Source organism: Ascaphus truei, chromosome 4, assembly GCF_040206685.1.
Source record: "Ascaphus truei isolate aAscTru1 chromosome 4, aAscTru1.hap1, whole genome shotgun sequence".
In the NCBI taxonomy this organism is placed as follows: domain Eukaryota; kingdom Metazoa; phylum Chordata; class Amphibia; order Anura; family Ascaphidae; genus Ascaphus; species Ascaphus truei.
In genome coordinates, this window is record NC_134486.1 from 409,336,173 (window position 1) to 409,348,956 (window position 12,784).

Genomic DNA, 12,784 nt, shown 5'->3' on the forward strand with positions numbered 1-12,784 from the left:
GGGGTCCCAGCAGCTGATATTAAGACAGCTCAGCTCCGAAGACCCCCTGCTTCAATCCCATAATGCTAAACAAATAAATACAATTTAAAAGCAGAAGGCAGGAGAATTTCTTTGCACTGGTTTTGCCCATGTCCTACAGCTGGAAGACTTTACTAAATACCCTCATAATCTTTTTAGATACATAACCCTCAACAGTAAGTATATCTGCCCAAACATTTTTTGTGTTGTAATGGCTGACCAGGTACTTTTGCTATTTGACACAATCCTACAGCAGGAGGTTTCCTTGGTGTAAGGAATGAGTTAGGACTAATCCATATTCATTCCCTTGGGTCTTGTTGTGAGCTACAAATCTCTTGCGAATGTGTTAGGAAGTTCCCTGCTGCCAATATACCAGCGGCTTTTAAACAGAGAGAGATATAACTCAGTGACCACGCAAATGTGCAATAACTGATCAATTCCACAGGTACTTAATGAAGCTGGAAAGTCTCAATAAAAGTGAGGCATGAAAGGACCATCTCCATACAAAGGCATGGAGGGGGAGGACAGTGCTGGACTTCAGCATCCTGCTTAAATGACATCCAGAGCTGGAGACTTGTCTGAATCTCGTGTCTGCAGAGGAGACCTGCAATACATTGTAATAAAGGAGGAATCCCACCAAGACTTCAAATTTATATTTTTAACTTCATTGGAACAGAAGGTGGACAGCTCTGTTTTCAGCCCCCGGGGACTCGCCTGTTCCCAGTACATAGGGTTGTTGGCGCCCATGTTTTTGTGAAATCAATATGGCTGCTGGTATAGTCCTATAGCAAGCTACAATCGATGACATTTGGGGCTTTCTATTAGACCATTTTGGCAGCCATACTGTTCCGGCAGTTCTGAAGCCACTCTGCCTACTTCTCCAGGCCTAGGGAACGTGGGTGCGGAGCTTGTCAGTGACATAACCCAATGGCCGAAGGGACCTGCCCTGGTGGTTTAGACCCACAAGTTAGGCCCAGTCGAAAATTGGGCCCAACTTCTGGCATCGGCCATCTGGGTTGGCCCTCTTCCAACAACGGCTGCGCACTGACAAGCTCCACACCAACATTCCCCAGGGCCTGGGGGGAGGAGGTGTAAGAGTAAAAATGGAGGAGAGGGATGGCGGTCAGAGTCAAAACAGAGCGGAGGGCGTGAAAGTAAAAATGGCGGGGAGGAGAAGGGGGAATGAGAGACAAAAGTGGGGCATGTGGGGGAGAAGCCGGTGAGGATGGGCTGCATGTAGGGGAGAAGCTGGTGAGGAGGGGAGCATGTGGGAGAGAAGCTAGTGAGGAGGGAGTATGCGTGGGGAGAAGCTAGTGAGGAGGGGAGCATGTGGGGGAGAAGCTGGTGAGGAGGGGAGAAGCTAGTGAGCAGAGGAGTATGCGTGGAGGAGAAGCTGGTGGTTTCCAGATATATTCTGTATATTGAAAAAAATAATAAAACAGCGCTACTTGTGAGGAAATAGCAATAAGTGCAAATAAAGTGATGATAAATGCTTCAGTTGTTGACAATAGTGATGATTGAGTGAATAAACAATAATAAATATGCAGCTCAAAAAACCTTTCTTGGGAACAGTCCTTAGTGTTCCCTGTTCGTGAAGCGTTGGTGAACGATAGGGGAGCACAATACGTGGGATATATGTGGAGAAGAAAATGAATAATATAGTGTAATAACATATAAACAGTGTTCAATTTCTGTGCCGGAGGAGCCTTTAGATTTTGAACTCACGTTGTTTCAAACAAATAAAGGCATCTCCAAAACAGTGGCAAAGGTGTTTTCTGTGAGCAGGTCTTCCTTCAAAGTGGGGGTACCCCTCTCAGGGTATGCAGGGGTCGTGTGTCGTGGGATGTGGAGAGAAATCAGATATAGTGCACACCTGTGTAATTCAAAACTCTTTATCTAATAAAACTAGTGGAAATGCACTTACATTTTAAACATAAAATACAGGCACACAGTAAAAGCGAGTGTAGCTTTTGGGCTCTCACCCCCTCCTCCGCTCGGATCTCTCTCCCGTCGCGCCACTTCCGGTCCTCGGCGCGGGTCTGAAACCAATGTGCGAGGAGCCCCAGTACAGCTGGTGAGGCAAGGTATGGTGTAGGTGAGGTCTTCAATCTCCCTGCGTCAGCTCTACGCGTTTCGCGTCATCCGCTTCGTCAGGAGTCATATCCTGATGAAGCGGATGACGCGAAACGCATAGAGTCGACGTGGGGAGCTTGAAGATCCGAGCAGAGGAGGGGGTGAGAGCCCAAAAGCTACACTCGCTTTTACTGTGTGCCTGTATTTTATGTTTAAAATGTAAGTGCATTTCCACTAGTTTTATTAGATAAAGAGTTTTGAATTACACAGGTGTGCACTATATCTGATTTCTCTCCACATCCCACGACACACGACCCCTGCATACCCTGAGAGGGGCAACCCCACTTTGAAGGAAGACCTGCTCACAGAAAACACCTTTGCCGCTGTTTTGGAGGTGCCTTTATTTGTTTGAAACAACGTGAGTTACAAATCTAAAGGCTCCTCCGGCACAGAAATTGAACACTGTTTATATGTTATTACACTATATTATTCCGTTCCTTCTCCACATATATCCCACTTATTGCGCTGCCCTATCGTTCACCAAATATTCTGTTTATTGTTGAGTTTATTGTACTAGGAAACTGAAAACAATTATATTTTTAATTGATGTGTTTAAGATGGTTCCTGCGCTTTTTTTTGGGGGGGTAGCACTCTAGCACTGGGAGGGGTAACGCCTACAAACCAAATGGTACCGTTCTTTTAACCCAGGGGTGACCAACGCCAGTCCTCAAGGGCCACAAACAGGTCAGGTTTTCAGGATATCACTGCTTCAGCACAGGTGGCTCAGTCAATGAATGATTGAGCCACATGTGCTGAAGCAGGGATATCCTGAAAGGCTGGAAACCCCTGGGTTAAACCCAAGCAAGTTATGTCACCGCAGTTTAATTGCCTGCAACCCATACATTTAACTCCCTCAGTGCCAGTGGGAATGGATCCCAGGAGTTACCCAGTAGCAAGACCTGGAAATGCAAAGATGTTGGCTGATTGGGAGAATGAGTGACTGAATGTGCAGGTTCCCTGGGTGCAAAGGGAAGGGACAAGGGGACAGAGTCCCCCAGAGCTGAGCCTGTGCTTGGAGTCACTGAGATGGGAGGAGATTGCATGGAGCAGCCCCCTTCTCCCTGCTGCCCTGTTACAGCAGCATACAGTATGTACCACATGTGAGACACAGGCACATACCCACACACAGCTCACACACAGCAGCACCCCGAGCAGCATCCTGAGCAGCATCCCGAGCAGCACCCTGCTCTCCCCGGGTGAGGGGACCTCCTGCTTATTATCACCAGCATGGCTTTCATTGTCCACCTGAAGACTGTCACAGACCTGCGGGGGAAAGGGGACAGGATCGCCAAAGTGATGTTTAGAGGTAGGAAGACAAGTGCTCCCCCCCCCACCCCCCCTGTTTTTCTTGCTTCGTTTTGAAGGATGTAACATGGATGTGTGCGGGGATAGGAAAAGTTCTCTGCAGGGCTGGGGGAGGGAATAGGTGAAGGGGAGGAGAGGGGGGTGATTAACCCATTCAGTGCTGCGGTGTCCATCCAGAGCAAGGAGCTGCAGACTTCTGCAACGTTCCAGGGGATACCCAACTCCTCCAGTGCCTCATTGAACTCCTGCATGGCTCACATGCTCTATGTTCTTTTTTTGGGGGTAGGATAATTTTCAATTTGCTGCATGCCCCCCCCCCCCCCCCAGTACTGAAGGGGTTAATAACAGCAGAACTTGTATTGGGCACATTAATAGACCATGATAATGCCAGGATGCTATGTACATGGGATCTATTGGAATGTCTCGGAAGTACCCATCAGTGCAGTGAGAGGAGCCAGATCACTGCAAGCCTCCCTGCCTCCGTGTATGGGAAATAGGCAGTGAGGAGTCAGATCACTGCAAGCCTCCCTGTGTATGGGAAATAGGCAGTGAGGTGTCAGATCACTGCAAGCCTCCCTGTGTATGGGGAATAGGCAGTGAGGAGCCAGATCACTGCAAGCCTCCCTGTGTATGGGGAATAGGCTGCGAGGAGTCAGATCACTGCAAGCCTCCCTGTGTATGGGGAATAGGCAGTGAGGAGCCAGATCACTGCAAGCCTCCCTGTGTATGGGGAATAGGCAGTGAGGAGTCAGATCGCTGCAAGCCTCCCAGTGTATGGGGAAAAGGCAGTGAGGAGTCAGATCACTGCAAGCCTCCCTGTGTATGGGGAATAGGCAGTGAGGAGCCAGATCACTGCAAGCCTCCCTGTGTATGGGAAATAGGCAGTGAGGATACAGATCACTGCAAGCCTCCCTGTGTATGGGGAATAGGCACTGAGGAGACAGATCACTGCAAGCCTCCCTGTGTATGGGGAATAGGCTGCGAGGAGTCAGATCACTGCAAGCCTCCCTGTGTATGGGGAATAGGCAGTGAGGAGTCAGATCACTGCAAGCCTCCCTGTGTATGGGAAATAGGCAGCGAGGAGTCAGATCACTGCAAGCCTCCCTGCCTCCCAGTGTATGGGGAATAGGCAGTGAGGATACAGATCACTGCAAGCCTCCCTGTGTATTGGGAATAGGCAGTGAGGATACAGATCACTGCAAGCCTCCCTGCCTCCCTGTGTATGGGGAATAGGCACTGAGGAGACAGATCACTGCAAGCCTCCCTGTGTATGGGGAATAGGCTGCGAGGAGTCAGATCACTGCAAGCCTCCCTGCCTCCCAGTGTATGGGGAATAGGCAGTGAGGAGTCAGATCACTGCAAGCCTCCCTGTGTATGGGGAATAGGCTGTGAGGTGTCAGATCGCTGCAAGCCTCCCTGTGTATGGGGAATAGGCTGTGAGGTGTCAGATCGCTGCAAGCCTCCCTGTGTATGGGGAGTAGGCAGCGAAGCCTCCCTGTGTATGGGGAATAGGCAGTGAGGAGTCAGATCGCTGCAAGCCTCCCTGTGTATGGGGAGTAGGCAGCAAGCCTCCCTGTGCATGGGGAATAGGCAGTGAGGTGTCAGATCGCTGCAAGCCTCCCTGCCTCCCAGTGTATGGGGAATAGGCAGTGAGGAGTCAGATCGCTGCAAGCCTCCCTGCCTCCCTGTGTATGGGAAATAGGCAGTGAGGAGTCAGATCACTGCAAGCCTCCCTGTGTATGGGGAATAGGCAGTGAGGATACAGATCACTGCAAGCCTCCCTGTGTATGGGGAATAGGCAGTGAGGAGCCAGATCACTGCAAGCCTCCCTGTGTATGGGGAATAGGCAGTGAGGTGTCAGATCGCTGCAAGCCTCCCTGCCTCCCTGTGTATGGGAAATAGGCAGTGAGGAGTCAGATCACTGCAAGCCTCCCTGTGTATTGGGAATAGGCAGTGAGGATACAGATCACTGCAAGCCTCCCTGCCTCCCTGTGTATGGGGAATAGGCACTGAGGAGACAGATCACTGCAAGCCTCCCTGTGTATGGGGAATAGGCTGCGAGGAGTCAGATCACTGCAAGCCTCCCTGCCTCCCAGTGTATGGGGAATAGGCAGTGAGGAGTCAGATCACTGCAAGCCTCCCTGTGTATGGGGAATAGGCTGTGAGGTGTCAGATCGCTGCAAGCCTCCCTGTGTATGGGGAATAGGCTGTGAGGTGTCAGATCGCTGCAAGCCTCCCTGTGTATGGGGAGTAGGCAGCGAAGCCTCCCTGTGTATGGGGAATAGGCAGTGAGGAGTCAGATCGCTGCAAGCCTCCCTGTGTATGGGGAGTAGGCAGCAAGCCTCCCTGTGCATGGGGAATAGGCAGTGAGGTGTCAGATCGCTGCAAGCCTCCCTGCCTCCCAGTGTATGGGGAATAGGCAGTGAGGAGTCAGATCGCTGCAAGCCTCCCTGCCTCCCTGTGTATGGGAAATAGGCAGTGAGGAGTCAGATCACTGCAAGCCTCCCTGTGTATGGGGAATAGGCAGTGAGGATACAGATCACTGCAAGCCTCCCTGTGTATGGGGAATAGGCAGTGAGGAGCCAGATCACTGCAAGCCTCCCTGTGTATGGGGAATAGGCAGTGAGGTGTCAGATCACTGCAAGCCTCCCTGTGTATGGGGAATAGGCAGTGAGGAGTCAGATCGCTGCAAGCCTCCCAGTGTATGGGGAAAAGGCAGTGAGGAGTCAGATCACTGCAAGCCTCCCTGTGTATGGGGAATAGGCAGTGAGGAGCCAGATCACTGCAAGCCTCCCTGTGTATGGGGAATAGGCAGTGAGGAGCCAGATCACTGCAAGCCTCCCTGTGTATGGGAAATAGGCAGCGAGGAGTCAGATCACTGCAAGCCTCCCTGTGTATGGGGAATAGGCACTGAGGAGTCAGATCACTGCAAGCCTCCCTGTGTATGGGGAATAGGCTGTGAAGTGTCAGATCGCTGCAAGCCTCCCTGTGTATGGGGAATAGGCTGCGAGGAGTCAGATCACTGCAAGCCTCCCTGTGTATGGGGAGTAGGCAGTGAGGAGTCAGATCACTGCAAGCCTCCCTGTGTATGGGGAGTAGGCAGTGAGGAGTCAGATCACTGCAAGCCTCCCTGTGTATGGGGAATAGGCTGTGAAGTGTCAGATCGCTGCAAGCCTCCCAGTGTATGGGGAATAGGCAGCGAGGAGTCAGATCACTGCAAGCCTCCCTGCCTCCCTGTGTATGGGGAATAGACAGTGAGGAGTCAGATCACTGCAAGCCTCCCTGCCTCCCTGTGTATGGGGAATAGGCAGTGAGGAGTCAGACCACTGCAAGCCTCCCTGTGCATGGGGAATAGGCTGTGAGGAGTCAGATCACTGCAAGCCTCCCTGTGTATGGGAAATAGGCAGTGAGGAGTCAGATCGCTGCAAGCCTCACTGTGTATGGAGAATAGGCAGTGAGGAGTCAGATCGCTGCAAGCCTCCCTGCCTCCCTGTGTATGGGGAATAGGCAGTGAGGAGCCAGATCGCTGCAAGCCTCCCTGCCTCCCTGTGTATGGGGAATAGGCAGTGAGGAGTCAGATCACTGCAAGCCTCCCTGCCTCCCTGTGTATGGGGAATAGGCAGTGAGGAGTCAGATCACTGCAAGCCTCCCTGTGCATGGGGAATAGGCTGTGAGGTGTCAGATCGCTGCAAGCCTCCCTGTGTATGGGGAATAGGCTGTGAGGAGTCAGATCACTGCAAGCCTCCCTGTGTATGGGGAATAGGCAGTGAGGAGTCAGATCACTGCAAGCCTCCCTGCCTCCGTGTGTATGGGGAATAGGCAGTGAGGAGTCAGATCGCTGCAAGCCTCCCTGTGCATGGGGAATAGGCTGTGAGGTGTCAGATCGCTGCAAGCCTCCCTGTATATGGGGAATAGGCAGCGAGGATACAGATCACTGCAAGCCTCCCTGTGTATGGGGAATAGACAGTGAGGAGTCAGATCACTGCAAGCCTCCCTGCCTCCCTGGGTATGGGGAATAGGCAGTGAGGAGTCAGATCACTGCAAGCCTCCCTGTGTATGGGGAATAGACAGTGAGGAGTCAGATCACTGCAAGCCTCCCTGTGTATGGGGAATAGACAGTGAGGAGTCAGATCACTGCAAGCCTCCCTGCCTCCCTGTGTATGGGGAATAGGCAGTGAGGAGTCAGATCACTGCAAGCCTCCCTGCCTCCCTGTGTATGGGGAATAGGTAGTGAGGATACAGATCACTGCAGGCCTCCCTGTGTATGGGGAATAGGCAGTGAGAATACAGATCACTGCAAGCCTCCCTGTGTATGGGGAATAGACAGTGAGGAGTCAGATCACTGCAAGCCTCCTTGTGTATGGGGAATAGACAGTGGGGAGTCAGATCACTGCAAGCCTCCCTGTGTATGGGGAATAAACAGTGAGGAGTCAGATCACTGCAGTCCTCCCTGTGTATGGGGAATAGGATGTGAGGATACAGATCACTGCAAGCCTCCCTGTTTATGGGGAATAGACAGTGAGGATAAAGATCACTGCAAGCCTCCCTGTTTATGGGGAATAGACAGTGAGGAGTCAGATCATTGCAAGCCTCCCTGTGTATGGGGAATAGGCAGTGAGGAGTCAGATCGCTGCAAGCCTCTCTGCCTCCCTGTGTATGGGGAATAGGCAGTGAGGAGTCAGATCGCTGCAAGCCTCCCAGTGTATGGGGAATAGGCTGTGAGGAGTCAGATCGCTGCAAGCCTCCCAGCCTCCCTGTGTATGGGGAATAGGCAGTGAGGATACAGATCACTGCAGGCCTCCCTGTGTATGGGGAATAGGCAGTGAGGATACAGATCACTGCAAGCCTCCCTGTGTATGGGGAATAGACAGTGAGGAGTCAGATCACTGCAAGCCTCCCTGTTTATGGGGAATAGGCAGTGAGGAGTCAGATCACTGCAAGCCTCCCTGTTTATGGGGAATAGACAGTGAGGAGTCAGATCACTGCAAGCCTCCCTGTGTATGGGGAATAGGCAGTGAGGATACAGATCACTGCAAGCCTCCCTGTGTATGGGGAACAGGCAGTGAGGATACATATCACTGCAAGCCTCCCTGTGTATGGGGAACAGGCAGTGAGCATACATATCACTGCAAGCCTCCCTGTGTATGGGGAATAGGTAGTGAGGATACAGATCACTGCAGGCCTCCCTGTGTATGGGGAATAGGCAGTGAGGATACAGATCACTGCAAGCCTCCCTGTGTATGGGGAATAGACAGTGAGGAGTCAGATCACTGCAAGCCTCCTTGTGTATGGGGAATAGACAGTGGGGAGTCAGATCACTGCAAGCCTCCCTGTGTATGGGGAATAAACAGTGAGGAGTCAGATCACTGCAGTCCTCCCTGTGTATGGGGAATAGGATGTGAGGATACAGATCACTGCAAGCCTCCCTGTTTATGGGGAATAGACAGTGAGGATAAAGATCACTGCAAGCCTCCCTGTTTATGGGGAATAGACAGTGAGGAGTCAGATCATTGCAAGCCTCCCTGTGTATGGGGAATAGGCAGTGAGGAGTCAGATCGCTGCAAGCCTCTCTGCCTCCCTGTGTATGGGGAATAGGCAGTGAGGAGTCAGATCGCTGCAAGCCTCCCAGTGTATGGGGAATAGGCTGTGAGGAGTCAGATCGCTGCAAGCCTCCCAGCCTCCCTGTGTATGGGGAATAGGCAGTGAGGATACAGATCACTGCAGGCCTCCCTGTGTATGGGGAATAGGCAGTGAGGATACAGATCACTGCAAGCCTCCCTGTGTATGGGGAATAGACAGTGAGGAGTCAGATCACTGCAAGCCTCCCTGTTTATGGGGAATAGGCAGTGAGGAGTCAGATCACTGCAAGCCTCCCTGTTTATGGGGAATTGACAGTGAGGAGTCAGATCACTGCAAGCCTCCCTGTGTATGGGGAATAGGCAGTGAGGATACAGATCACTGCAGGCCTCCCTGCCTCCCTGTGTATGGGGAATAGGCAGTGAGGATACAGATCACTGCAAGCCTCCCTGCCTCCCTGTGTATGGGGAATAGGCAGTGAGGAGTCAGATCACTGCAAGCCTCCCTGTGTATGGGGAACAGGCAATGAGGATACATATCACTGCAAGCCTCCCTGTGTATGGGGAATAGGCAGTGAGGAGTCAGATCACTGCAAGCCTCCCTGTGTATGGGGAATAGGCAGTGAGGAGTCAGATCACTGCAAGCCTCCCTGTGTATGGGGAATAGGCAGTGAGGAGTCAGATCACTGCAAGCCTCCCTGTGTATGGGGAATAGGCAGTGAGGATACAGATCACTGCAAGCCTCCCTGTGTATGGGGAACAGGCAGTGAGGATACATATCACTGCAAGCCTCCCTGTGTATGGGGAATAGGCAGTGAGGATACAGATCACTGCAAGCCTCCCTGTGTATGGGGAACAGGCAGTGAGGATACAGATCACTGCAAGCCTCCCTGTGTATGGGGAATAGGCTGTGAGGAGTCAGATCACTGCAAGCCTCCCTGTGTATGGGGAATAGTCAGTGAGGAGTCAGATCACTGAAAGCCTCCCTGCCTCCCTGTGTATGTTGAATAGGCAGTGAGGAGTCAGATCACTGCAAGCCTCCCAGTGTATGGGGAATTGCATGCCCATATTGGGCATGGGGAATATTGTATATGGGGAATATCCTCACTGCAGCGAGGAGTCACTATGCTGTAATGTGTCACTCTGTTAGGCAGGAGGGTGATGGATTGGCATTGACATCCCGTTCTCAGTCACATTATCGTGCATGGTTATTCCCAGGTGCCTTGTGTATTTATATGAGGCTCCGTGTGCAGTCACTGTGGGGGGAGGGGGGTGCTTATTTCTGAAAGCCAGGTACCACAGTTACACCCCCTGCCCAACATCCCACCCCCTGCTGGCTGCCCTGTGTATCTTTGCTGCTATGTAATATACAGCAACTAGTCCACAAACTGAGACTGACAGTATCTCCCGAGCAACACTTCAGATAACCAAATGTTCAAAGGTGTTAGCTGTGCTTAGCATGTGGGTAGAGTATATATATATATTAAACATTCGGCAAATCAAAACTTCGATTAGTCAGTTTCCTAATTTTTCCTTGGAAATGAAATCATTGGACGAGCTATATTTCTATGTTGGAGGCAAAATACACAGGGTACCTCCTATCTGAGAAATAGAATAGCAAGAATGACTCTAGGCAGCAGAAGAATAGTGAAACGGTGCAATCTGTCTTATAAAAGTGTCAGGCTGCAAAATTCGTTCGTTTTAATGTCCAATGTGGCATTTTGTAGCACCCTTTTATCTGGATTCTGTTTGCAGGAGGCACCGAGTTGTAATAGATACGGTATATAGATGCTGGAGGCAGATAAGGATCACGTCGCCCACCTTGTTTACCATTTTTCCCATACTCTGTGTCTAACCAAAATCATAAATAATCTGACATCTGATGCCAAATCCCTGTTCTCACCGCTCCATTTTTGAATGATCACCACTTTAGCAGAAAAGCAGTTTCTCACTTCTCCTCTTAAAGCTTAAGTTCCACATCCACAGCATCAGTTCCAGCCGATATTAAGACCATGCTGTGTCCTATTCACTAAACATGCCTCCCTCCTTCTGTGAACACATTCAGGGATTTGCTTCTCAAACTTTTTCATGAATTCTGTCCACTTTCACACACAAAAATGAATGGGGGCGTTTTATTTTATGGGTGCAAAACTTCGACCATTTTAAGTATTTTCTTTAAATTCTGTGACTATAGATATTTGTTGTTTGTTTGTAGGTTTACGGTATTAACATTGACATCTAACTGAGCTTTCAAGAATCATGACTGAGTCAAGATGTACAGATATAGCGTGGGTTACTGTGTCCAGTCTTCCACTGAGCCTCTGATTGAGCCACCTGCGCTGAAGCTGGGATATCCTGAAAACCTGACCTGTTAGAGGGGCTTGAGGACTGGATATGAGCACATAAGTGCGCTAAGCTTTAAAGGTGTGCTAAAACGTAGCACCCGTTTGTGAATCGGGGCCATTGAAGTCACATAACTGCTAGTCTGAGGGGCACGAGCTGCCTGCCCAGTGTGTTTTTATAGTCTGAGGGCTTTCTTCTATACTTGTTCTGCTGTTGAGCGAATGAGTAGTGATCGATAACTGAACGCGTGAGCTGAAGTGGTAGCCTAATGGTAAGGAAATTGTCCTTGACATGGGTGGACCTGGTTCAATTCCCAACTTCACCTTGGTCAGGTCCCATTATTGTCCTGTGCATCAGGCACCAACATTTCATTGTTACCCCTTGGGTTATTTTTGCACAGAAATTTGAATTTAAGTAAATGCACGTTTCTGGGTGGTTGTGCCCCAGTTGGCACCATCATAGTTTAGTGAATAACCTCTCTGGCCCTCTGTGACACTCTCTCGCTCTCTCATGAAGCAAAGAAAACTGCAAGGTTTGACAAAAAGTTTGCACATTTTTACCTTGGAGTAACATGATGCTGACATAATGGCTTAACGATAAGGGTTACTGGGATTGAGTGTGGGCGTGTGGGTGTGTGGGTGTATATATTGTATTGTATGTCTTTATTTATATAGCGCCAAAAGTGTACTCAGCGCTTCACAAAACAACACAGTGCCGGGAATTTTAAAAATTCAATAAGTGCAGCAAAAAAATCAGACAATGGGAAAGGAAATGAGACACAAGAAAAAACAGCGCACAACGCATATAGTGAAGTAAGTTCAATAAAAATATTATATTAAAATGGTATAATATCTGCGTACATCAGGTTAGAACAAACAGGCATATCATGTACTAAGACATGTGTTACCCGACATCACACGCCGAAGGTAGCAGGATCAATCTCACAGGCGGCACCTTAGATGGTATTCGGCTGGAACCTCGGAGTGTTTTCCCTGCAGATGAGTAGCTGCTGTCATAAAGGAACTTGCGTCTAATGTTAAAAAACTTCCATCCGGTAACCGACTTGTAGGGTAGGTAGCTTTCAGTGTGGAGAGAGTAAATGTCCACAGTCACACTTACAGCCCAGTTGCTTCGCGCGATTTTACGACAGGCCGCCAAGCAGTGGGAAAGGAAATCCCTTCCCCCGAAGAGCTTACAATCTAAGAGGTTTGAGGGGAAACGTACAGAGACAGCAGGTGGGGGAATAAGTGCTGTAGATGGGTGTGCTTGGCCACAATGGGTGGTATAAGTGATAAGTCAATGGAGAGTACAGCCGTGGCCCCTTTTAACCTCCTATATCCCCGAAAAAATTCGGGGATGTTTTCCGTTTCTCACGGAGTTTGCCGCGCCTCAGCCGCATCCACCAGACA

At 50.3% G+C, this 12,784-nt stretch overlaps 1 protein-coding gene across 11 annotated transcripts in view; it reads left to right on the forward strand.

Annotated features, from left to right (window-relative positions):
- Window positions 1–3,250: 3,250 nt before the first annotated feature.
- Window positions 3,251–12,784, forward strand: part of OTOF (otoferlin) — a 398,008-nt gene continuing 388,474 nt past the window's right edge. For all 11 annotated transcript variants that reach the window (XM_075598737.1, XM_075598748.1, XM_075598742.1 and 8 more), the window contains exon 1: window positions 3,251–3,457. In XM_075598737.1, coding sequence (XP_075454852.1) covers window positions 3,379–3,457 — 79 coding nt within the window. In that variant the 5' untranslated portion in view covers window positions 3,251–3,378. The remainder of the gene's footprint in view (window positions 3,458–12,784) is intronic.